At 43.5% G+C, this 27,989-nt stretch overlaps 1 protein-coding gene across 1 annotated transcript; it reads left to right on the top strand.

The window, feature by feature from the left end:
* Positions 1–11,898: 11,898 nt before the first annotated feature.
* pierce1 (piercer of microtubule wall 1) lies at positions 11,899–13,357 on the top strand. The gene is made up of 3 exons (XM_076270696.1): positions 11,899–12,017; positions 12,816–12,894; positions 13,163–13,357. Exons 1-3 carry the CDS (start codon positions 11,899–11,901, stop codon positions 13,355–13,357), a joined length of 393 nt encoding a protein of 130 aa, XP_076126811.1.
* Positions 13,358–27,989: the final 14,632 nt, after the last annotated feature.

Here is a 27,989-nt window from a genome sequence, read left to right as displayed (position 1 = left end):
TTCTGTCCCCACCCCCACCCCACCCAGGTGGTTGCCGTGGTGACTGGTCTCCGGGCCGACTGTGCCAGTCCTTCCGCGTGCCCAGCTGTGTGGCAGTGTGTGGTGGCTGTTGTGGTGGACTTTTTCTTTCCTTTGGTTGGTTGGTGTTTCTCCGCATGCATGCTTGCCCTGTCTCACCGTGTCTCTCTGCCGGTCCTATAGGGGTCACGTCACGTCACATAACGCCACAGCGCTCCCCCACACCCCCCCTCCCCCACCCCACTAAGTTCACACATCCGCTCCGATGGTTGAACTTGCTACTCTTGAGTGTTTGTGCTGTGACTTTTGATTTCATTTCTTCTATTTAACGTTTTGATTTTTATTTTATATAAAAAAGAGCTTTTCTTTCTCTCGCACTCTCTCTCTGTCTCTTTCTCCCCCTTTCTCTCTCTCTCTTTTTTGCATGGTCACCCCGCTTCGCACACTTTGGGATCTGTAACTGTTCACGCTATATCTCCCGTAGGTCTCCCCCCAGCTGATCTGGAGTCAGCTCTGTCTCTGGTCAGTTCAGTTCTGGTCAGTGCTCGCGCTCAGACACCGAGTATTTACCTCATGGTTGCGTGCAGTCGGGCCACTCCTGAAAACTGTGCTCAAACCAGTTCTGACCAGGCAAACTCCAATTATTTACCTCTTCAGTGGTGAGGAAGAAAGAGAGGAACAAGTAAACAACATGGCCGCCCTGGAATGGCTCTGTGCTCCCTCTGTGTTGTGCTCCTGTCCTTCAAAGAGTTCTACATTACATTAAACTGCCAAATTGGATGTCAGAAGATCTGTGATTGTTTTTTATTTTGAACTATTATCATTATTATTTTCATTTTCTATGGGTAGTCTTACAATTAGTATGTAAATTATGGCATCGGAGCACGCAGCTGATTACTCCACAGATCTGGGCCAAAACTCAGCCAGAGGTGGACCAACAGTGATCTCTAGTCTTGGATTCATGTGCATATCGATGAAGAGGATGCTTGTTCCGCTGTGTTGAAGAGAGGGCGGTGTGTTTCTGCTGCTGTGATGTGAAAACCTACAGTGCAGCTGAAGCAGAGCACTGAAGTGGTGGCGTAGATTTCAACACAGAAATGAATTGTTTGCGAGATGAAGGGACAGCTAAGTGATGATGTGTTTCTTATTAATGACGCCTGAACAAATGTTGCTCAATAAAATGTTGGTTGTAAATCTACCATGCTCATAAATTTTGGTGATATAAAGACAAAATATCTACTAAATGTTCACAAAATATTAAACCTTTTGGTAAACAGTCTGAGTGGTTGTTTTGTCCTCTGGCACTTTTATATACACTTTGCAACATTAACCACTAGATGGCGCCTTGCCACTTTTTGAATTACTAATATACTGTAGGTTGATTTGAAAAGGCAGAAGACACGCGCTACCTTGTTGGTGACAATATAGCTCTCAGGTTCAGCAAGTCACTAAGGGTAGGAACTCATCTCAAAAATGTAGGTGGGGTGGGAAGACACTAGCCTGAGATCTGTCAGCATCTTTGACACCCCTTATAGGATGAATTTAGTCAGTGTCAGTTAATCAGTGTCTCCCCTGTATAAAGGCTAGACCTACTAGTTAATATAAAGGACTTTCATATCCAACACTATCTGCCTTTATCAAGTATGTAGCCTAAATTACTGAAGAATTTTCCATTTTATGTAAGTTTTATGGACATTAAAGAAGTCTAAGTCTATATTGTGGTATATAATGTGTTTTTCTACTGCTTTTTTTTTTACTGTGATATATATTGGGCAGATGATGATAGCCACATAATTATATTAATGCTCTGTGATTAGTTGTTATTTGAACATGCTGGCACTCACTGTAATAATAGCATGACTAATGTACAGTGATTGGAATGTAGTCAAACATACAGAGATTTGAAAACAAACCGCGGCCTTCCCCTACTCCTCTCAGCCAATCAGCTGTCTTTTCCTGTTGGACGGACGGACATCCTGTGCGCTGTAGGGGCTTTGCGTGCTTCCAGCGGCCCGCCTCTCTGGAACTTCAGGAGAACACGGCCTAATTCCGTCACTGCAGAACCTCAGGAGAACACGCTGGTGAGAGACTATTGGCCTGTCCCTGCAGAATCTCAGGAGAACATGGCCCGTCCCTATAGAACCTCAGGAGAACACTGCCCGTCCTTAAAGAACCTCAGGAGAACACTGCCCGTCCTTAAAGAACCTCAGGAGAACACGCTGGTGAGAGACTATTGGCCCGTCCCTATAGAACCTCAGGAGAACACGGCCCGTCCCTATAGAACCTCAGGAGAACACTGCCCGTCCTTAAAGAACCTCAGGAGAACACGGCCCGTCCCTATAGAACCTCAGGAGAACGCGCTGGCGAGAGGCTGTTGGATGGTCCCTGTGGAACCTCAGGAGCAGGGATCAGAAACGGTTCAAAGAACGGAAAGAAACAATTTTTTTTGGATGAGTGTAACTGAAAGCAGGAACAAAACTAATTCCAGACTGAAAGCGTTATTTTCAATTTTAGAAAATCGGTTAATAGCGGTATTCATCATTCCGATTGTAGATAATCGGTTAATAACGGTATTTATCATTCCGATTGACCTATAGGCTTGGAGAATTACCTGCCCACACAGTGTTCCCCAGACCCCTTATAGGATGAATTTAGTCAGTCAGTTAATCATATTCAACACTATCTGCCTTTTCCAAGTATATGTAGCCTAAATTACTGAAGAATTGTGTGGAATAACATGGGCTACCAGAGACACTAGGAACATATCTATAGGACTGCCATGCAGTTAGTAACACCACACATAGGTTAGGCTATTACAGTGCTTAAAGCAAGGACATTTTCTGTGCCTGAAGTTAGTTAAATCAGACATTTTTGAAGATCTAATATTATATAGGCCTAGGCTAATTGCCTACTTTCAAATCTCACCCCACGCCTGAATTCAGGCACAGTGTTTTCAGCCGTTAGCCTTGATGTCTATCTAAGGTGCTTTGATTTAAGCTCTAAGGCTGTTGGGTAAAAATAAAATCCTAGGCCACAGTTTGTAAAGGCAAAGTCATTTTTAAAAGGACGTTATTAACCGTTCTTCTGTAACGTTCTAACCGTTCTTTTATGACGTTTCTCTATAACCGGTTCTAAGCGGTTACCATTTAGAGGAGGGGCCTTTGAACCCTGGAGCAGGAACGAAAACATAATGTTTTTTGCTTATGTCACACATTTCTTGGCTGAAAGGGTAAGGACATTGGGAGACTGACACCGTCAGGCAATGTTTAAATAATAGGCTTAATTTATTTACAAATATATTTACATAAGTCAGTAAGTGGGAAGCAGCAAAAGATAAAATAAATTGTCATGCTCGTCAGCAAAGTGTATGTGTAGTGCATAAAGAAAAGGCAATCGGGAACAGCTGCAGCCAGCCCTCCACAGCGTCAGCGTTATTCTGTTTTTAGTCCCTGCTCAGGAGAACACAGACCAGTCCTGTCCCTATAGAACCTCGGGAGAACACGACCCAGTCCTGTGTGTGTGCACACACACCCTGCAAACATCCACAGCATCTCTCAAACGCACCCACCCACACACACACACCCTGCAAACATCCACAGCATCTCTCAAACGCACCCACCCACACACACACACCCTGCAAACATCCACAGCATCTCTCAAATGCACACACACACACACACACACACACCCTGCAAACATCCACAGCATCTCTCAAATGCACACACACACACACACACACCCTGCAAACATCCACAGCATCTCTCAAAAGCACCACACCCATACACCCTGCAAACATCCACAGCATCTCTCAAATGCACACACACACACACACACACACCCTGCAAACATCCACAGCATCTTTCAAAAGCACACACACACACACCCTGCAAACATCCACAGCATCTCTCAAATGCACACACACACACACACACACCCTGCAAACATCCACAGCATCTCTCAAAAGCACCACACCCATACACCCTGCAAACATCCACAGCATCTCTCAAATGCACACACACACACACACACACCCTGCAAACATCCACAACACCCTGCAAACATCCACAGCATCTTTCAAAAGCACACACACACACACCCTGCAAACATCCACAGCATCTCTCAAATGCACACACACACAGCACAGAAGGATCTGGGGTGGCCTGTTTCCAAAGGTTCTTGGTGAGCTATGTCCATATCTTGACACACACTATCCACTTCCAGGCCCAGGGTGGGTAATCAGGAGAATTCCCGGTGGGCCGCTTCACTTTTGGGCCGGTCAAGGAAAAACATATTGACATCTGTCACGTTAGTCTATCTTCTCTTAAAGTAGGCTACTCACGTTCCGCAATCTACGCCTGACACCGCAGCCTGTGCATGGGTTGTAGCCTACCATGTGAGGGAGTTCTCCCCTCCCAAAAAGAGCTGGTTGGGTCCATATAGCCTGTCTTTTCCAAAAAGTTTAGATAGCCCTACCGATAGCCGGGCCGGCCCTACCGTATCGATGAGCGTCAGGAAGGATGGATGGTATAAAGAGGCCAGGAGAGACTGAAAAAGCAAAAAAAGAAAGTAAGGCATTGGAGGAGGATGTTGCCAAAAGTGCCAAGCTGCCAGATTTTTTTAAGACCGAAACTGGCAACTGGTAAGAGAGATAGCAATGATTAGCAACATAGTTATTGGGTAATATTGTTGATTAGCAACATAGTTATTGGGTAATATTGTTGATTAGCAACATAGTTATTGGGTAATATTGTTGATTAGCAACATAGTTATTGGGTAATATTGTTGTCAACCTATTCGCAAGCAACTTATGAAATGAATTAAAATAGCCTATTAGCCTTTTTATATCATCCAACATTGCGATTCATGAGGGACAAGAGTAAACAATATGAATTGAGATTATTTAATGTAATAAAGATTATTTAATGTAATAAAGATTATTTAATGAAATAAAGATTATTTAATGTAACAGATCAGTATATGACAGCAGTAATCTACATGATCAACCTATATGCCTTGTTTGCTCAGAAGTGAGTGTAGTAAAGGAGTAGCCTACATCACCAAACGCCAACATGATAGCCTACCCACGCTGAAAAACATGTAAATATTAGTTCCATATGCCTCTAACTTATCTTTTTGTTAACTTCTCAGTTCAAGTAAATTATTATATAACCTTTACACATGTGTTGAGCCATGGTACTAATAAAATTGCTTAATTTATCCAATTTCCACCCCCATGGAAAAAGTGGGCTGGTCTTGGGCCTGAAACTCCTGGGCTGAGAAGTGGCCCTACTCCAGCCCTGTCCAGTTCTACAAACATCTCTCTCTAAATCACACACTCACACACTCTCACACACACACACACACTCACTCACACACACACTCACACACACACACACACACACACACTCACACACACACACACACACACACAGCTTGGTGAGATTTGGGTTTTTCAGAGGTTCTTGGTCAGCGGGGCTGTTCCTGGCCTGGCTTCTGACTAGTGTCTATGGTGAACACACACACACACACACACACACAGCTTGCTTCTGACTAGTGTCTATGGTGAACACACACACACACACACACACACACACACAGCTTGCTTCTGACTAGTGTCTATGGTGAACACACACACACACACACACACACAGCTTGCTTCTGACTAGTGTCTATGGTGAACACACACACACACACACACACACACACACAGCTTGCTTCTGACTAGTGTCTATGGTGAACACACACACACACACACACACACACAGCTTGCTTCTGACTAGTGTCTATGGTGAACACACACACACACACACACACACACACAGCTTGCTTCTGACTAGTGTCTATGGTGAACACACACACACACACACAGCTTGCTTCTGACTAGTGTCTATGGTGAACACACACACACACACACACACACAGCTTGCTTCTGACTAGTGTCTATGGTGAACACACACACACACACACAGCTTGCTTCTGACTAGTTTCTATGGTGAACACACACACACACACACACACACACACACACACACAGCTTGCTTCTGACTAGTGTCTATGGTGAACACACACACACACACACACAGCTTGCTTCTGACTAGTGTCTATGGGCTGTAATTAGTTCAGGTGAACACACACACACACACACACACACACACACAGCTTGCTTCTGACTAGTTTCTATGGGCTGTAATTAGTTCAGGTGAACACACACACACACACACACACACACAGCTTGCTTCTGACTAGTGTCTATGGGCTGTAATTAGTTCAGCAGGTGAACACTGCAACATCAAGATAAAGAGGAGCTTGTATGACATCACTTCCTGCATTTGTTCTGGAGGGTTATTTGCAGCCCGTAGGAATGTGAGTTATCCCAGAGAACACAGGAATTCCAAACAACAAGTTCATTAAGCCACACCGGCACACACACACACACACACACGCAGACACACACACACACACACACACACATGCACACACACACACACACACGCAGGCACACACACACACACATGCACACACACACACGCAGGCACACACACACGCAGACACACACACACACGCAGGCACACACACACACACACACACACACACACACATGCAGACACACACACACACAAGGCTGCTCTTTTGTTGTTTAGGAGTGAGCTTTTGAGCCCCACCTTTACATCCTGAGACCCCCTACACACACACACACACACACACACACACAGTTTCTTAAGATGCTGGTATCGGTTATGTTGGGAGCCAGGCAATCATCCTGTGTGTGTGTGTGTGTGTGAGTGTGTGTGTGTGTTATAATGTCGGCTGCACTGCTTATGACTCCCATATATTTAATGCACAACAGGCAACGTTTCGACCCTGCTGGGTCTTCGAAGATATATTATATTTATATTATATTATAATATCTTCGAAGATATATTATATTTTTTCATTTGAGTAAGTTTTGTTTTGTCCTGCACCTGCCAGAAGGTGGGATGTGCACACAATAACTGTTTGCTGTGTGTGTGATTGCCCATGCAGTTTTAATATGAGTTGCAATGCCACTGGTTGATTATGTACAGTATGACTGCAGTTCACTGAAATGGCAGATAGATCCCTGTGTGTCTGCATGTGTGTGTGTGTGTGTGTGTGCGTGCTTATCTGTGTGTGTGTCTGCATATGCCTGTGTCGGTGTGCATGTGTAAGTGTGCACATGCCTGTGCCTGTGTGTGTGTTTGTGTCTGCATATGCCTGTGTCGGTGTGTATGTGTAAGTGTGCACGTGCCTGTGTGTGTGTGCTTGCCTGGGTGGAGGGGCTTCCTGTTTTGATGCATACGCTGGAGTGGATATGTCTGAGAACCATTGGGAAGAACCTTCTCAGAAAGGATATGGGAACACACAAACACACACTCACACACACTCATTCTCTCTTTCTCTCTCAGAAAGGGTATTGGAACATACACACACACTCTCTCTCTCTCAGAAAGAGTATTGGAACATACACACACTCTCTCTCTCAAAACTAACCCTGATGCAGCGATTACATACAGAGCCGCATTAGGGAGAGCCCTGACACCACACACACACACACACACATATATACACACACACACACATATATATACACACACACACACACACACACACACATATATATATACACACACACACACACATATATACACACACACACACACACATACACATATACCGGTATATATATATACACACACACACATATATCGGTATATACACAGTATACACACACACACGCACAGGGGCTGCTACTAATTATTATTTTTTAATTATTAACATAATCTGTTGAATATTTTCTTGATAAATCGATAGTTGTTTGATCAAAACAAATAAAAAAAATTACTACTGTGTCTCTGAAAGCCCAGGATTATGTTTTGTCCACACAAACATACGCACAGTCTGTATAATGTCTAATACATAATAATAGCTAATAATAAAATAGCTGGGAAGTGCTTTGTCAAGTTGGGGTCCAAATCCCATAATTCAGCTGGGCTCGGCCAGACAAGGCTCCACACTAGGCACAGGACGGGCCAGTTAGCACACACACACACACACACACACACACACACACGCAGCCAGTTAGCGGTGCTGCCCACACCATTTCTAAACACTCGCGCACTTCAGCAGCTCTGGCCGTAAACAGACCAGACGAATGCTCAGAGACCGCAGCACACACACACACACACACACACACACACACACGCAGCCCAGCGCAGAGGCAGGGTCAGCCATGTTGAGAGGGCTGTTTGCGCGCCACTCGGGCCATTGTGCGAGAGGTCTTTTGTGCAGAGCCTTCATCCTCACACACACACACACACTCCACGGGTCCTGAGATCTGTCGTCCAGCTCTGCTTGGACGCTGACGCAGGTCCACTTCCTCTGAGCCAGGCCGGACTATTGTTCTGATGACCCCGACGGCTCTATCTCTCCCCCCAGATACTTCCTGGTTCCTCCTGCACAGGAAGTGCTGTGCAGCTCGACTCTTCTCTCTCCCCCTCACACTCCATGACACATAAATCACCACTTTGCTGCCCATGCTTATTTCTGACACAGATTTCCTTCTTTGGGTTTAATTTCAGTAACCAACTCACATAAAAGTGGATTTGGTGTTTCAACAGGTGTGTTTCAACCATGGTGCATGGTAGATTAACTGTACGATATCACAGATTAGGTTCTAAAAAAAAAATGAAATCAAAGGGAATCACAGCCAGCCACTGTGGCACAGAACCTGAACCACAAGGGCTCTGACTCGGGTCACATGATCTGTTCTAGAATCAGCTGGCCATGTGGTGGCTTGACTTGTGTTTCCATAGTGATCATATTTGGATACAGAATATTTTCCAAATATATCCCACTGCACTGTATTAGAGGCACAATTACACAACTTGTCTGGATTTGTTGAAGGATAGGCTACTGATCATCTTGAACACAACTGATTTGTTTGGTTAAATAGCGTCTCCATAATAGTTTCACATTGGACAGCTTGGAGGTCACTTCATTACTATAGTGAATGAGTCTGTATAATGTAATGTTTCGAAGCTGAGCCAAACTTTTATTGCACAAAATGTTGCATGCTCTCAAATGCAGCACTGCGCGCGAAATTCACCCACCGCGTGTGAATCAGAAAACGCAGGAATGCGAGGTGTCATCCTGGCTTCCACCAATAAATCATTACTTATAAATCCCTAAAGACACTTTAGTCTGCGTTTTAACCACAAAACCACAAACCACTTCAAAGCACGCAGCAGCGGCTACCCTGCTTGGCTGTCCCTTAGAACGGTTTGATCAGCACGACGCAGCCTCAGCTTCATCCTTTAGGGCAGTTTTATCAGCGCGAAACACACACAGGAATTCCGGTCTGGGAATGACCGTCCAATTCCTAACTTCCACAGGAAGGCTGGCATAAAAAGCTCCCCTTCGACCACAAACTTCTTTCCAGTCCACCCAGCGACATTTACAAACTCACCTCCGCACTGGGATATGTGTTAGAAACGGCGTCCTTCTGGAAAATGTCTTTCTTTCATATTTGGTAACTTCAGCTGACACTACTCGAAAGAAGAGGCACGCGGGACCTGCGTAAAGGCATTAATTCATGAAGGTACAGTATTTTTCTACACTATTCAGGAGTAACAAATTAGCCTATGTGAACTCTCAATGTCAGTTTGATAAAATCATGCATTTGATGTAGGCTATATAACCCGTCAACCCAGCACACGTTAATCACTAGTCTAAATAGACCAGAATAATATGCAATGTATGGACTGGATGACGCGTAGGCCTATTTATTTATTTATTTATTTATTTATTTCACATTGTTTGATATCCCGCAATTACTTACGTAAATCTTCTCTAACCTCTGTGGGGAATTAAAGAGGTAGCCTATTACTGAATAACATTCTGCCTAGTTTCACAGACTGGTCGAAGAAACCATACAAATATGTCCACACCCTTTTGACTGTAACAGAAACTTTGTTCATAATACTCATCAGTAGCCTACTCATCAGTAAAGCTTTTGAGGGCTATAAAAAGTAATTGGTAAGCTATGTGAAGAAACAAATAAAACAAAAAAAACAGGCTATGGCCTCCAGCGTATCTACCTAACAAAATATTTATTAAAAGAGCTCCACTCATCCACACCTTACTTCGGAGCAGGAATCGCGTTTGACAGGGCTGAGTTGAAAACTCATTTACAGTGAGATATGACGCCCCCTGTAGGCTGCATTTGACATCAAATGCAAAAATCGGGCATTTTCACAATGTATCCACTCAGAATGCTCATTTTAGTCTGTGGTCAAGGAAAGACCTTGCAAAGATTTCCCAACTCATGTTAATTAGCCGAATTCATCTTTTAATGTCCTCTTAAGTTTGCTTCAAGACTTATCGACCTTAATGGAAACCTATTATCTGTAGTGGCAAACCAATGGGAAATATGGTACTTCATACAACACAATAGGGTGTGATGTACTTGTGAAATTCTCCTGCTACTATGGATTCAGATGGATTGTCAAACCCCTGTATACACATGCATTCTTTGCATATATCTGTTGTATAAACTGAACACTGAAGGATTTTTCTTTTTATTTCCTTGTTCCAGAGGGAAGAGTCGGCCTGGCCTTCTACCCGCCACCATCATCATCATCATCATCATCTCTCTGAGGCTGCTTCACAGTGCATTATTACTTTTGGTACGCGCTAGGCCTGCCTCAAACTCGTACCGTGAGTAATAATGCACCGTGGCGGCCACTACCAGCTGCCCGCATCCTCGCCCAGGAAGGGGCATACGGGACTGGACCTACGAGGATTTCAACGCACGCGGCGGACTGAGCTTTAAAGCATGTTATAGGCCGCAACATTTAAACTGCACATTTATGGAAACGTTTGCATTGTTCATTAAACATTCACTGCTCCATGTTGTGTTGTGGTGGAGTTGGGTTGGGTTGGTGGTGATGCGTTTTTGTTAACCTCTGTTGGGTCTTAGCAGCTGTTAATGTAGCCTACGGTAGTATAGTGAACCCTTTTGAAAGCTGTTAATGTATGGTGATAGTGAACCCTTTTGAAAGCGCGGTAGAATATAACACTCAATCACAGGTCCCAAAAGCTCCTGAACTGAAAATAGCCTCCCGATTGGAACAGAGCATTACTAACCTTTATTTATTTATTTATTGCAGATTAAGGGGCGAACGTCTTTCAAGTATGTTTTAATATGGTCCCCTGATAATTTGATCTCCCTCTCTTCCCAAGTAATTTATTTTATTCAAGCTTCAGAGCCCTGCTGTCTAGATTGCAATCTTCTCCGCACAGCTGTAAATTGCTGTCTTAATATCCAGCAGGATTCCATTTGGGCTGCTGATTGGCTTCTCTAAAGGTCCTATTATGTCATTGGGAAAGACTGTCCTGTTTCATTAGCCTTCCTGTGGGCTATGAGAAGATTTAAATATTGATTTTACTTTTCATATGACAAACAACCACACATGATGAAAAAATGTAGGCCTAACCTGATGAAAGAATGTAATAAAAAACATTGCATGGATAAAGAGCATAAACTGGTCTCTCATTCATTTACTTGTACATTTAATTCTCTCATTCTCTCTCGGGCGCGCGCACATACTCGCGCACACACACAAACACAATGAAAATGAGAGAGAGAGAGAGAGAAAGAGAGAGAGAGAGAGATCCAGAGCCGTGCTGATACAAACTAGCCATTACATTCCCTTATGGAACGACATGACGTCACATAACTACGAGGTGTTTGTAGCAACCAGGATTCTTTATTCGCCCAGGCTACTTCTTCAACTCGGTGTTTTTAACCTGAACATATTTTAAGTGTAGAATTATTTTCTGGTTAGTGAACGTCGGTGCTAGATGGACAAGGAGGACAGTCAGGAGGTCGAAAATGTCCCGCTTAAAACCAGTGATGTGTACAAAGTTGATAAAAGTCTTCCTGAGAGGTTTAACCATCCTGACTGCTTCCGAGGCTACAGGTCAGTAAGCTAACGTTAGCTTCTAGACACAAATTATCTTTGCCTTTCAAACTACCCGCGGAAATTATCTACTGAAAATAGCATTATAGTATGGACATACCCAGGCAGAAATGAGTAATTCCCTTTGTGCTTTCAAATTAGGCCCTACCTTTGTGCGCATTTGATCTGCCTGAAAGTCCTCAGATCTAGGCCTAGTGCTCACCTATCTGCTAGTGCTACGGGTTTTGATTGTGGGTCAGACCAGACCCGCATGATTCAGATTCATCTTTAACGTTATTGTTGCATCTGAATTGAGGCCTTTTCACATAAAGGCTATAGGCCTATAGCAACACATTTTTATTCTCAACATCCGGATGAGCTCGTGTGGTGGATGTGGAACTGTTGCGTCCTTATCTGGTATATTGTGGAACTGAGATGCTTCATGGTAGCCTGCTAATTAGGTGCATCTAAAAAAATATGGAAAAGTTTACATTTTCCGCGTAATTTATTTCAAAAAGTGAATAAATTATATAATCTAGATTCATTAGAAATGAAGACTAGATGAATTATTATTATTGTTGTTATTATTATTATTAGTCAAAGCACAGGCAATGGCTTCCTGAGCCTTAATCTCAGTCTTTGCAGGGTAATGGGCATTTCCATGTTATTCTAATCTTTTGAGATGCACCTGTAGGCTGCTGCATCCAAATTCATACTCTGTCAAATAAAATGCAGCAGGCCCAACTTGCCGCACAAGGCTATTACATGGCTCACCTACACACATATCATATCTTCTGTGTTGACCACTGGCTTTTTCAGCAAGAGGGTGAACAATCCACTCTACCAGACCACAAACCAAATATACGGCAGCAAGAAACCTACAGTCCATGAAATGCCTGTGAGTAGAATAAGTAAAGCATGCACGCACGCACACACACACACACGCACACACAGATGCACGCACGCGCACGAACACACACATGCACACATACATTTTCAGCAATCTACCCCTTTTTCATTTTCTCCATAGCCTACAGTATCTTACACACACACACACACAGCTGGCAGTTATTTTGTCCAGATATTTTTACTGGCGCTAAGCCGGTTAAAACTTCCTCCATTATTTAGACTAAATGGAATAGCCTAACATAGTCTTCCGCCTTTAGGTGACTTTCAACGGGAGTTATCGCAAATTTTCCAAGCCTCTGCTGAAGAGCGGAATGTACCGAGATAACGGTTTCAACACGTCCCTGGAGAAGAGCATCGTTTCGCGGCCAGGCACCATCCCCCTCCTCCCCGCTCCACGCCACCCCCCCCTCCCCTGCCAGGCCCACGCCAAGGAGGGAGTGAGCAAGCCATGAGGTGTGTGTGTGTGTGTGTGTGTGAGTGTGTGTGTGTGTACATCTGGCTCGGTGGCGGGACTTCACGCATTGCCACACTGCACCTGCTCCTTTGGATGAAGCTCAATAAACACTGGACCTGTGATGTCACTCCATGACTTAGATAGATTTGAGAGTTTATGCATTATGTGTGTGTGTGTGTGTGTGTGTGTACATCTGGCTCAGTGGCGGGAGTTTATGCATTCTGTTAGAGCTGCTGTTTGCATGTGGGCTCAGTTTGTGCAGTTGAGGATGTTCTTGAGTGAGTCTAATCCAGTGTTTTGGGATCAGACTGTGTGTGTGTATCTTGGTTTTAGAGCATTTAACCACCTACCTCGGCTCTGTTCATGAAGATGCTGGATTTTAGTACCTAATTCTATTTGTTAAATTAAAATAAACATGGTACCACAAAACCTACCCTAACATCTCACTTTTGTGCATTTCTTTAAGTTGCTGTTCCTGATTCAACCACCAGGTGGTGTCTATTGAATATATCTGCAGCATGACGGGAGGAAGATGTGCTCTGATTGTCTTTCTGTAACTCTGTACTACGGAGCATGGCAGTGGGTTTTTTTTTTTTTGCTCCCTCACGATACTTTTGCATTCCCTATGAGCAAGTGCAAAAAGTGTGCAAACTGGTAGGTTTATTGTATATGGAACACAAAAATACTAACTACATAAATTAATTTAAAAAAATCACTATCATGACCCTTAGGGGGCGCCGTACTACATGACCCTTAGGGGCCTCCGTACTGCATGCCTAGGCTACCTGTTTTTTCCATCTTGTCTCTCTTGGCTTTGGCTTGGCAGTTGCAACCCCGCCCTCTCGGTGCTGTGGAGGAGGCAGTGTAGCGCTTCTGTGGAAACTGATGGAGTCCTACTCCTCCCAGATGCTCAGAAGAACTGCAAGCAGAACTGCATTAATATTTCATCTGACGCCTCAGTGGGGCTGCCCCGATTGTTCTACCCCAAAAGAACTAATGCGTTTAGAGAGAGCATGCAGAGAAAGGCAGACACACACAGGATGGGGGTTGTGTGTGAGTGTGTGTGTGTGAGGAGGGAGAGACTGTCTAGCCTGGCATTGCATTTGCACACATTTTCACTGCATTCATGATCATGTAGATCTGCGCTAGCCTGCAAAGCATCCGCTTGGGTGTCACAGAAGGGGACTGTTTCATGGAGACAGGCAGTGTTGTAGTACTCGAGTCCGAGACTCGAACTCGAGTCCGAGTCATTAGCTAAATTTAGAGACTCGTGACTTGACTTGGACTTGAGCACTGATGACTCGAACTTGGACTCGGACTCGTGCATTCGCACTCGCGAGGACTCAACTTTTTTTTGTAATATATCATAAGGCTATAATTGTAGTATGTCATTAGGCTTTAATTTGCTATATGATTTTAATATCTAAATTATTCGTAATACTAATTTTAGTTCAAGGGAATGTTAGGCTACTGCTTCGTGTCGTAGGCTACATCGCTACATCATTTTTAAAAATGCCCTTTTATGATCCACACTACCTCTTACAAAATAGGCCTACTCCAACGTTCATCTAGCTCTTGTGAAGTATGAACTTCTACAACACTGCCTATACAATTGTCAGCAGTCAGTAATAGCATAATGTGACTTAATGGCCTGTGTGATTGGGATGTGGATTGCTCATTTATTATGAGTAGGCCTATAGGCTATGGTATAGCTATGGTATGGTATTCTCTCCGATATAATAAATACAACACATTGGGTTTGGCAAGAAATTTGGCAATACTACTTTCACACAAGTGATGGCACCCCTGCTTGGAGACAGAAGATTGTCCGTTTTGCTTTTAAGGATTTCATCTGCAATGGGAAAAAATGGAACAACATGTAGGCTATGCTTACTTTAGTGCTGGACTTGGACTCGACTTGATCAATAGGGACTCGACTCGGACTCGACATGGATCAATAGTGACTCGACTCGGACTTGACTCGGAAGAGTAGTGGACTCGACTCGGACTTGACTTGGAATTTTTTTTTAATGACTTGGACTTGAACACTGAGGACTCGAACCTGGACTCGGACTCGAGGCATAGTGACTTGACTACAACACTGGAGACAGGTTAGATCAGCACATAGTGAGTATATTGAGCTCTAGCTCAAACAGAAGAGACATATTTCATTTGAACAAAGCCCTCCACCATCACTTTTTGTTCAATCCCTTCAGATGAGGCTCAGCTGTGGCATCTTTTCAAACTTTAGTAGCTAAGCTCACTGATGGATCTGGCTGGCTAGTTGATTCATGGTCGAGTGTTTTCAGTAAGCTGTAGGAAGTGGGTAGGAAATATGCGTCAGTGCTGCCACGCTAGACTATAGCTGTCTGTTGATGTGGCCTCAGTGCTGCCACGCTAGACTATAGCTGTGCTGTTGATGTGGCCTCACCACGCTAGACTATAGCTGTGCTGTTGATGTGGCCTCAGTGCTGCCACGCTAGACTATAGCTGTGCTGTTGATGTGGCCTCAGTGCTGCAACGCTAGACTATAGCTGTGCTGTCTGTTGATGTGGACACACTGGGTTTCTAAAGTCTTTTTACACTTGCCCTGTTTGGGTGTGTGTGTGTGTGTGTGTTTGTGTGTGTGAAGGCCAGTCTTGCTACACTTGCCCTTTGACTCTTTTAGTGTTGGAAATGGAGGAGGAGGAAACATTATCAGGGTGTAGAAACACATGTCACATATGCTTCAGTCTGTTAAAAAAGTACTCTGTCTGTGTGTGCGTGTGCCTGTTTGAGTGTGTACGTGTGTATGTGTGTGTGTGTGTGTCTGTGGGTGCGTGCCTGTTTGTGTGTGTGAGAGTGTGTGTGTGTGGGTACCTGTGTGTGAGTGGGTGCCTGTCTGTGAGTGTGTGTGTGGTGTGTTCGTGTGTGTGTGTGTGTGGGGGGTTCACAAAAACTAGGCCATGTTCCATCTCTCTCCCCCCATGCTAACTTTGTCTTCTTATGGTTGCTAGGTAACTGTTGAACCGTAGGCGAGCGAGCCTCCTTTGCTCCTCAGGCCAGCTGTGGTGTGTGTGTGTAAGTGTGTAAGGGCTCTGGGGCTCCGTGCGTGTGTGTGTGTGTGTGTGAGAGAGAGGGCTCTGGGCTGATCGTGTGTGTGTGTGTGTGTGTGTGTGAGAGGGCTCTGGGGCTGATTGTGTGTGTGTGTGTGTGTGAGAGGGCTCTGGGGCTGATTGTGTGTGTGTGTGTGTGTGTGAGAGGGCTCTGGGGCTGATTGTGTGTGTGTGTCTGTTTGTGGGGTGGGGTGTGGGACTGATGTGTGTGTGAGTGTGTGTGTGTGTGTGAGAGAGATGGCTGTAGGGCTGATGTGTGTGTGAGTGTGTGTGTGTGTGTGTGTGTGAGAGAGAGGGCTTTAGGGCTGATGTGTGTGTGTGTGTGAGAGAGAGGGCTTTAGGGCTGATGTGTGTGTGTGTGGGGGTGGGGGGGGCTGATGAGGATGTGTGAGAAGTGAGAAGTGCTGGGCTTTTTAAAGTATCTCTGCTGATGGAGCCCAGTTGAGATGCCAGCCAGACGTCCATCCACATGCACACACACACACACACACACATACAGTACACACACAAACACACATACAGTACACACACACACAGTGGTGTAGTGGGGATTTTTAAAGTGGGGGGACGCTTTCATCATTGCAAAAACTGTCACGCACCTCCACATACATCGGTGCGTAAGGCCAAAATTACCAGCTTTCGTGAACATGAAACCGAATTAAAAAAAACAATTAAATTATATGGATTCGCTTCAAAATGTAGCATAATGTCTTCACCCAAACTACACTTTTCCACCAAAGTCTATGAATATGGTCTGTAGCTTTTACTTTTGTTGTATCATACAATAAACAGACAAACCATAATGTAGAGTAGCCTATGTAATCTAGCGTAGTCTAATCTCCTTGACGCATAACATGCCGCGGCATGGCTTCATTAATTACCACACGTAAACCATAGCAATAACAATAGCACAAGCAGGATTCACGCATTCAACACGCTGTGTGGTCAGCGTAGCTCAATTTGAGGGGGAGTCATATGAATGTCATTGCGAATGATTAAAATGCAGAGGTGCACAGTCAATAAAACAAAACAAAAAATAACAGAAAGAACATTGGGCAGGCAAGTGCTAGTCATTTGAAAAGTTTTTATTTGGATGAAGTAGCTGCACGCTGCACCAATCGTAAGTTTTTCCTAAAGTTGTTCAGGTTCACCGTTGGGTCATTACTTATGGTTAAATAGCCTTATCACTTATATTGGAGCTCCCTCGATAAAAATCACTCGTATTACTCACACATGCTTCATGTCATTTTGACCACTGGATTAGCCTACCTGCTTTCTGCAAAACACAAACGAAGGAATTGCAATAGTGGGCCATAAAGATGCTTGCTAGATTCGGATACAGGCAGTTGTATAATCTATGGTTTTCTAGCCACTTTCTAGCTACTTTCGGGTAACACGGAATGACGAGCTGCGCAGTTTTTAATGTCTTTACGCATGGTGGAGTGCTACAGCATGACGGTCATTTTTGAATTTTATGACAAAGAGGCCTAATTGGAGACGTTTGCGTGATGCGTTATCACTGGTAACAACACTTGTTATATTAATAAATGCTTATTAAAATGCTCAAAACAATGTTCCAAGAAGTGGGGGGACGGCGTTCCCCCGCGTCCAACGCCCACTACACCCCTGCACACACACACACATACAGTACACACACACACACACATACAGCACACACACACACATACAGTACACACACACAGTACACACACACACACATGCAGTACACACACACACATACAGTACACACACACGCACACACACACACACATGCAGTACACACACACACACACACACAAACGCACGCACGCACATACAGTACACACACACACACACATACAGTACACACACACACATACACACACACACAAACGCACACACGCACATAGTCAAGATGCCTGTGGGTTTAGCAAGCTTAACTTTAAATGTCATAACGTCAACTAAACTTAAGTCATACCTTAATTCTATCACTTGAAATACTGAAATACTTAGTTGTATTTCCTACAACTAAGCTGAGATAATTGGCTGTTAGTTATACCAGAGAGCGTTAAAGTGAAGCATTAAGGATATTTGGTTATACTGAAGTTCCACAGTTAGCAAGTTAGTAGTACGTTTCGGCATGACTTAGTTACATGTACATATTTCTTTATAACCGCTGTATTAGTAAAAGGATTGAATGTCCTGTGAATTAATAACTAAATGAAATGTGCTAGCCGTCTTTCCCATTGGAACACATTGATGTTCTATGTTGTACTATTTAAATTAAAGATAAAAAATCCTTTCATTGAGTTGCACTTTTTATGCACGCAGCCTTTCCTTGCCCCGCCCCGCTCTCTCTCGTAACGAGCCCACTGCCCCTCCTCTGCATGTGCATTTAAAACAAAATATTCACGATTGTTGAAGGATTGTTGTTGCCACATATAGAACACGGCGGGCTAAATTGCTATTAAATCCGCTTAGCATCTTGACCATGCTGCGCAAATTTGTTCAAAACTGCTGCATTAAAGTTAACTCTGCTAAGGTCTTATCACAACATAGTACATTGAGGAGACTAAACTTAGTTAAGTTATGCAATCAAGCAGTATCTCAAGTTAGAATACTGTTTGGATGTCGAGTTTAGCATGCTTACTTACAGCTGCTTGTGAATTTCGTTACTCATGCCGGGCTCATTTTATTGACTCTGACACTGAATGTTTGCAAAATCCCGATGTAAATGGAAAAGTGTTTTCCAAGACTCAAAAGTGCTTGTCCCAACTCCCAAGGAGAAGTACGAACCGTTATTGCATCAGCAGCCTTTTAACTGTGTTAGTGTTACAATTGCAAGGGTTCCCTCACGAACGTCTTAAAGTGACAGGCACTCAATTAGACCTATACACTACTGAATTTTATTGAATGCTACCGCTGACTAAGAATGCATTACTTTGCACTTGTATAGTCTTATATTTTGGAATTTTAAGAGCAATAAACATATATTGCAATGTTAAGGAATTCATGTTTTTTCATTCAGATATGTAAATCAACATGTATAAATTGTTATTAGTCAATTAATGGGGAGATAATCGAGAATCGAATCGAAATTGAATCGGACTGAAAAAATGAATCGTTAGATTAATTGATGCATCGAAAAAATAATCGCTAGATTAATCGTTTAAAAAATAATCGTTTATCCCAGCCCTACAGGACATGTCAAGTCAGAGTTTTTGCCAATTACAAAGGGTGTTCCACAAGGGTCTATTTTGGGCCCAGTTCTCTTCACCATCTATATTAATGATATTGTCTCTTCCTTAACTCATTGAATGCCAAGCTGTTTTCGGAAGCTTTGTCCTAGAGTGCCAGCAATCTAGACCATTGTTGATGATTTTTGTACAGCCACAGCATATTCTGTGTTATAGCTATGAACACATACAATGGCTCGTTTAAAAGGTGAGACTTTAAGCTCTCAGTGGTTGCAAACCGTGTATTTCTACACGCCTCTGTTCCTGAGAAATCCCAAGCTAAACAGTGGCTAGTTTTCATCAAAATCGCTGTTTTTTTCTAGAAATGGAGATACAGTATAACGTCTTTCATGAAATATGAAGTGTTGCCTGTAAACTTTCCGGGAAGTGATCAGCGAGACCTGGCGAGACTGCCACCTAGTGATAGACCCACGAAAATGGCCTGGTTTTGAGATGGCGTGCATGCGTCACTGATTCGACCCAAAGCGGCAACCGATTTATGATAAAATGTCCAGATGTGCGTTTTCATGAGTTTTCGATCGTCATATATTTCATTTCCATTCATCACAGAGTTCCCAAAATCACATATAAGGTGTGAGAGTGTCTAGTTTCGTAATTTTATTTTAAAAAAAAAGCTAAAAACGTAATATTACGTTTTTGGCACTCAACGCATGGGAAGGAAAAACGTAATATTACGTCCACCTTTATGCTGATGACACTATTTTGTATTGTATTGCTGACTCTGTTCAACTTGCCATTGATAATCTTCAGCTTTCATTTAATGTTCTTCAAGAAGCTCTCATTAATCTTAAATTAGTACTAAAAGAAAACTAAATATATGTTATTTACTAGAGCAAGGAACATTGAGGTTAATGGTTTGCAAACTGTAAATGGTTCCAGCATTGATAGAGTTTCTGAGTACAAATATCTTGGTATATGGCTGGATGAAAAACTCACATTTAATTACCATATAGCCATCCTAGTAAAAAAAACTGATTGGTTTCCTCTACAGAAACAAAGCCAACCTCCCTATGGAATGTAGGAAACAAGTTGTTGAAGCAGTTTTTATGTCAGTTTTAGACTATGGTGATGTGATTTATAGAAATGCTCCTGCCTGTTCACTTAAAGCCCTGGACTCAGTCTACCATTCTGCCCTGAGGTTCATTACTGGTGATGGCTATAGCACTCATCATTGTGTCCTCTATGGTAAAGTGGGTTGGTCAGATTAATTACTGGTGATGGCTATAGCACTCATCATTGTGTCCTCTATGGTAAGGTGGGTTGGTCATCTTTGACTAAACGGAGACATAATCATTGGTATCTCTTTATTTACAAAGGTATTGTTGGAAAATTACCTGGTTATATTTCAAACGTGCTTGACATCAGACCAGATCAAATGACTGTTTGATGCTTAAGGTTCCTCGTATCCACACTGAGTTGGGAAAGTCGGCCTTTTGTTATTGTGTCCCTACTTCCTGGAATAATCTCCAATGTAACATAAAAATGAACTCTCTACTTTCCTATAATCAATTCAAATCTGTAATCACAAACCTTCCTATATCAAATTGTACCTGTTTTATGTAAATGTTATTTTATTATTGTTATTATTGTATTATTAATATTTTCTGTATTTTTATTTCCCTTCCTCCTTTATAATGGTATGAAGGTTATCTTATTATTTGTTTTATTTTGTTTTATTTTTCATAATTATTATACTATATCTCTTGTTATTCCATTGTTACTGTGTAATCTCGGCTTCACTGAAAATGAGGACTACCCTCAATGAACCTCCGAGAATAAATAAAGATTGAATGAATGAATCAATGATATGATGCTAGCTTGCTTTTCCATTGGAATCAATGATATGATGCTAGCTTGCTTTCCCATTGGAATCAATGACATGATGTTAGCTTGCTTTCCCATTGGAATCCCATCGGAATCAATGATATGATGGTAGCTTGTTTTCCAATTGGAGGTCAGCCTAAAATGTGCAACTCATGAAACATTGTAGCCTAGAGTTTTGCGCGCACGCACACAGCCACATCATGATACATTGTTACACACAGCCCTAGCCAGCCACGACGTCAAATACATTGAAACACGCAGTCTAGCGCACACACACAGCCCAGCCACATCAAATACAAACAAGGGGGGTGTTGGAGCCGATAACGGTAACGTTGTCAGGGACAGGGGTGGAAGTGGACAAGGTGCCTGCAGGAATGAATGCGATGGTACGCACACACCCACCTAACTTTCAACGCTTTGATAATATTTGTCCCGGTTAGGTTCCTGCATTGGTCAGTTAAAAAGTAGTCTACATAGTAGGCTAATGACATCCACATGCAATATCTTTACAACAACAACGCCTAACAACGACCTATTTATTTGGACAACTTTGTATAGCCCTATAAAGGCTAAAGTTACCTTTTAGTTTTGTTCTAGCGAAGGCCACGTTCACGTATGGCTTTAAACAGCGGTAATGCTAGCCATTTTGACAAGCACAATAATCTTGCCTACCTTGAGAATAGAAAACAACAAGCTAGCCGACAACTACTGTAGCATGCGTACGTACTGAAGGCTCTCCTGCTCAAACAAAAAGTGTGCGCGTGCATAGTTCTGCATTAAGTTGATTTTGATAACGTGTTTACAAACTTACTTTACAGAAAATTGTAAATAGCCTACTGTCATGCAGTTAATGGAATACTGTGCAGAGTTGGGAAGTTATGGTAGCCTCGGCCTATTTGGTGTGAACACACACACACAGGGGCAATTCTCTCTCGAGTAGCCTGATGATACGCACAGTGCGTACTTGGGTACGGCCGTGGTTTTGGCGCGCCTTACTGAGAACGTCTGGCTGCCCTCTTTTTTCGAGCTCCGCTTTCATATTTCCTAATTGTCTCATGCGAAGCCATTGTTGTCTGTGATGGCATGCATTGATGTTTCCTAATTGTCTCATGTGAAGCCATTGTTGTCTGTGATGTCATGCATTGATAAGGGGAAAGACAGGTGACGATAAGACATTTGTTTTCTTTTTTAAATGTCCCGCGCTGGGGCCCCCTAGTGGTCGGGGCAGCAGCCCCTTTGCCCAATGCACAAACGCGGCCCTGGGCGTGGTGCAGATAAACTTTTCTTTATGACGAGGCTAGCATTACTATGCAGAGCGTAGTCAAGAGTATGGTTTAGGAGGCTAGCATTACTATGCAGAGCGTAGTCAAGAGTATGGTTTAGGAGGCTAGCATTACTATGCAGAGCGTAGTCAAGAGTATGGTTTAGGAGGCTAGCATTACTATGCAGAGCGTAGTCAAGAGTATGGTTTAGGAGGCTAGCATTACTATGCAGAGCGTAGTCAAGAGTATGGTTTAGGAGGCTAGCATTACTATGCAGAGCGTAGTCAAGAGTATGGTTTAGGAGGCTAGCATTACTATGCAGAGCGTAGTCAAGAGTATGGTTTAGGAGGCTAGCATTACTATGCAGAGCGTAGTCAAGAGTATGGTTTAGGAGGCTAGCATTACTATGCAGAGCGTAGTCAAGAGTATGGTTTAGGAGGCTAGCATTACTATGCAGAGCGTAGTCAAGAGTATGGTTTAGGAAGCTAGCATTACTATGCAGAGCGTAGTCAAGAGTATGGTTTAGGAAGCTAGCATTACTATGCAGAGCGTAGTCAAGAGTATGGTTTAGGAGGCTAGCATTACTAGCCTGCTTGCAACGTCTCCTCAGCGTGTCACGTCACTTTCACTCTGACCTCTATAACATGTCATTTTAAGTAGGCTATATTCAAACCTATCCATATCCTCTATAGCTCTATAACATGTCATTTTAAGTAGGCTATATTCAAACCCATCTATATCCTCTATAGCTCTATAACATGTCATTTTAAGTAGGCTATATTCAAACCCATCTATATCCTCTATAGCTCTATAACATGTCATTTTAAGTAGGCTATATTTAAACCCATCTATATCCTCTATAGCTCTATAACATGTCATTTTAAGTAGGCTATATTTAAACCTATCCATAACGTTTTTTTCCTATTTGCCTCATTATTTGATATACAGATATATAAATAATGTCAGACAGTACATTAGTAATGAATTATACAGACATATAAATAATGTCAGACAGTAAATTAGTAATGATTTATTAAATAAAATAAAACACTCCTACCAACAGGGGGAGCTGCAGCGCTCCACACACGTGTGTGTGTGAGTGCTTGAGAGAGGAGCAGTGAGACAGAGTGTGTGTGTGAGTCTGTCTCAATTGGTGTACTTACGTGAGTACACTTTCGTGTAGTACCCCATGTGCACTGTGTGCTTACTGGCGGAGTGCGCAAATTTTAACAGAACAGTATTGTCTCATATCAAACACTAACTCCGTGCACTTGACGGAAATGACGATCGCAACATTTAAATATAACTTTATTGGCCCACCTCAATTCGACAGTGACATCGTCATACTGTGTCAAAACATGAACCGTTTATGTTATAACTTGCTTGTACCTCTCTCTTGTACTGCTTTCCCATTGGAATCCCATTGGAGTCAATGATATGATGCTAGCTTGCTTTCCCATTACATTGGAATCTCATTGGAATCAATGATATGATGCTAGCTTGCTTTCCCATTGGAATCAATGATATGATGCTAGCTTGCTTGCTAGGGGCGTGGTGCAGATAAACTTCTCTTTATGACGAGGCTAGCATTACTATGCAGAGTGTAGTCAAGAGTATGGTTTAGGAGGCTAGCATTACTATGCAGAGCGTAGTCAAGAGTATGGTTTAGGAAGCTAGCATTACTATGCAGAGCGTAGTCAAGAGTATGGTTTAGGAAGCTAGCATTACTATGCAGAACGTAGTCAAGAGTTTTGGAGGCTAGCATTACTAGCCTGCTTGCAACGTCTCAGTGCGTCACGTCACTTTCACTCTATAGCTCTATAACATGTCATTTTAAGTAGGCTATATTTAAACCCATCTATATCCTCTATAGCTCTATAACATGTCATTTTAAGTAGGCTATATTCAAACCCATCTATATCCTCTATAGCTCTATAACATGTCATTTTAAGTAGGCTATATTTAAACCCATCTATATCCTCTATAGCTCTATAACATGTCATTTTAAGTAGGCTATATTCAAACCCATCTATATCCTCTATAGCTCTATAACATGTCATTTTAAGTAGGCTATATTTAAACCCATCTATATCCTCTATAGCTCTATAACATGTCATTTTAAGTAGGCTATATTTAAACCCATCTATATCCTCTATAGCTCTATAACATGTCATTTTAAGTAGGCTATATTTAAACCTATCCATAACGTTTTTTTCCTATTTGCCTCATTATTTGATATACAGATATATAAATAATGTCAGACAGTACATTAGTAATGAATTATACAGATATATAAATAATGACAGACAGTAAATTAGTAATGATTTATTAAATAAAATTAAAAAAAAACTCCTACCAACAGGGGGAGCTGCAGCGCTCCACACATATGTGTGTGTGTGTGTGAGTGCTTGAGAGAGGAGCAGTGAGACAGAGTGTGTGTGTGTGTGTGTGTGTGAGTGCTTGAGAGAGGAGCAGTGAGACGAAGTGTGTGTGTGTGTGTGTGTAAGTGTGTGTGAGTGCTTGAGAGAGGAGCAGTGAGACGGAGTGTGTGTGTGTGTGTAAGTGTGTGTGAGTGCTTGAGAGAGGAGCAGTGAGACGGAGTGTGTGTGTGTGTGTAAGTGTGTGTGAGTGCTTGAGAGAGGAGCAGTGAGACGGAGTGTGTGTGTGTGTGTAAGTGTGTGTGAGTGCTTGAGAGAGGAGCAGTGAGACGGAGTGTGTGCAGGGGCGGAGTGGCAATCGGGACGATCAGGAGTTTTCCGGTGGGCCGGCCGACGAGTCTGCGCGGTGCGGGCCGGCCCATAGAGCTTTTATCGCGGCGGAGTGTGAGTGTGTGTGTGTGTGAGTGTGTGTGTGTCTGTGCTTGAGAGAGGAGCAGTGAGACGGAGTGTGAGTGTGTGTGTGTGTGTGTGAGAGAGTGTGAGTGTGTGTGTGTGAGTGTGTGTGTGTGTGTGCTTGAGAGAGGAGCAGTGAGACGGAGTGTGAGTGTGTGTGTGTGCTTGAGAGAGGAGCAATGAGACGGAGTGTGAGTGTGTGTGAGTGTGCCTGAAAGAGAAGCAGTGAGACAGACAGTTCCTTCGGCCGACTCAGATGTGTTTTTTAAAATTCTGCTTAAAAAGGTTACCTCGGAGTGTGTGTGTGTGTGTGTGTGTTGGCTGCTTGATAGGCTACATCGGAGTGAGTGTGTGTGAGTGTGTGTGTGAGAGTGTGTGAGTGTGTGTGTGCGCGAGTGTGTGTGTGTGCGTGTATGTGTGAGTGAGTGTGTGTGTAAGTGTGTGAGTGAGTGTGTGTGAGTGTGTGAATGTGTGTTTGTGTGTGTGTGTGTGTGTGTGTTGGCTGCTTGATAGGCTACATCGGAGTGTGTGTGTGAGTGTGTGTTGGGTGCACACACGTCACACACACACACACGTCACACACACGTCATACATGCGCTTACCATACGTCTGCACTGCTAACACACACACACACACACGTCATACACGCGCTTATCATACGTCTGCACTGCCCTACACACACACACACACACACACACCATCAGGACTCCAACCTGATGCCAAGGCTGTAATCCTCACCAAAGCCTTGTCCTCCTGTCCAGTGTGTGCTTTGTAAACCCGCCTCTGCCCACTCAGACTGCTAATGGGCACTGGGCAGGGAGAGGACCACTGGGCACTGGGCAGGGAGAGGACCACTGGGCACTGGGCAGGGAGAGGACCACTGGGCACTGGGCAGGGAGAGGACCACTGGGCAGGGAGAGGGGCACTGGGCAGGGAGAGGACCACTGGGCACCAAAGAGTATAGAAGTACCAAGAGGCGAAACTCAATAGAACGCTCCACGGCAACAATCGCCCCCATAACCGAGCTACCGCCACAAATTGAATCCAATTCTGTGGGAAACACTGGCTTCCTTCCCAGACCAACTGTGTGGATGACTGAGCTGATGTTTCTCCTGAAGTTTGGCTCCAGGGCTATGAGTAAATCTACTAATTCAGTGCTGGGCACTTTTAGACCTTTCTCCCCCGAAGTGAGGTCAGTGTATTGTTTCTGTTTTAGGAAAGTGTACCTCAAATCAGTGATAGTGGAAGCTGCTGTTGTGAAAAGTGAACATGCATTACAGTCACCAAATTTGCCCACCACCTTACTGCCAATGTACCCAGCCATGTACACCAGCACATTTTCATTGTGCTGAAAGGCAGGCACTGATGACATTTCCGTGTTGCCCAGTACTTCCAGGATATCTTCAGGGGGGTCGTCAAGCTCCAGGACAGCAGTGCCGCTCTAAGAACAAAAACAATAACAATACTACACTCTACAGTAGTCATGTTCTTTCAGAACCATCTCTGTGTCAATGATGACCTGGGGACTCTCTTGGGAGGCATATGTGGTGAACTGTAGTAGGAAGGTGTCAAGGTCTTGCTCACAGTTTGTCTTTTCGGAGTTGTTACACATTAGTCCTGTGGCTACGGCCTGATATTCACATTCGAACTGGACAGAATCAGGATTGTCACGATTACCGCCACGAGCTGAAAAAAACATATATGTGTATGGCAAGGTGAATACAGAACACTGGTATATACAGTAGTATATAATTGAGTACAACATTGATGTTATACCTCTATAATGGATGAGTATGCATTTTCTAGGCAGTCTTGATTCAGCCGATTGGTCAACAGATAAGACACAATCGGATCTCCTGTCTGCTGTCGTAAGCATATAGATCCACCAGAACAGCCCAGGTGATTTCACCTCCATCCAATTCAAAGCCACGGTTGTGCCAGTTGTTGCGTATGTTTTTTATCAAATGAGGTGGATCCCACAGGCAAAACACTTTGATGTTGTCAACCTCAAAGTATGGCTGTTCCTTTGTCACCCCAAGGCGAGCAAGCATTGCGTGATTGCCAGCACCGTGGTCACAGATGAAGACTATGCACTCCATTCCAGCCTTCCTCAGCTCGCACATTCCCTCAAGGAGCAATGATTGAAGCCGGGAATGTGTTATGGGCCCACTTGTAAAGCAATAGCCAAACAGTTGCTTCCACTTCCGGAAAAGGCCTCTTACCATGAACGCTGAGGCATAGTTGGCCACAAACGGACCCCAAACAGAGGCCCTTAACACCAGCCCCAACAGAGGCCCTTAACACCAGCCCCAACAGAGGCCCCTAACACCAGCCCCAACAGAGGCCCCTTAACACCAGCCCCAACAGAGGCCCTTAACACCA

The sequence above is a fragment of the Alosa pseudoharengus genome, unplaced genomic scaffold (genome assembly GCF_046254945.1).
Source record: "Alosa pseudoharengus isolate Yale_2024_CS ecotype anadromous, Long Island Sound unplaced genomic scaffold, YU_APseudo_1.1 YU_APseudo_1.1_scf_6, whole genome shotgun sequence".
In the NCBI taxonomy this organism is placed as follows: domain Eukaryota; kingdom Metazoa; phylum Chordata; class Actinopteri; order Clupeiformes; family Clupeidae; genus Alosa; species Alosa pseudoharengus.
The sequence above is the reverse complement of the archived record's forward strand: the minus strand, read 5'-3'. Positions and strand labels throughout refer to the sequence as shown.

What these genes read in the sequence shown, in the direction of transcription:
- pierce1 (XM_076270696.1), top strand. Translation starts at nt 11,899, where the DNA reads ATGGACAAGGAGGACAGTCAGGAGGTCGAAAATGTCCCGCTTAAAACC. An exon ending in GACTGCTTCCGAGGCTACAG is followed by an intron (nt 12,018 to 12,815) that starts GTCAGTAAGCTA and finishes TGGCTTTTTCAG; the next exon opens with CAAGAGGGTGAACAATCCAC. An exon ending in CTACAGTCCATGAAATGCCT is followed by an intron (nt 12,895 to 13,162) that starts GTGAGTAGAATA and finishes TTCCGCCTTTAG; the next exon opens with GTGACTTTCAACGGGAGTTA.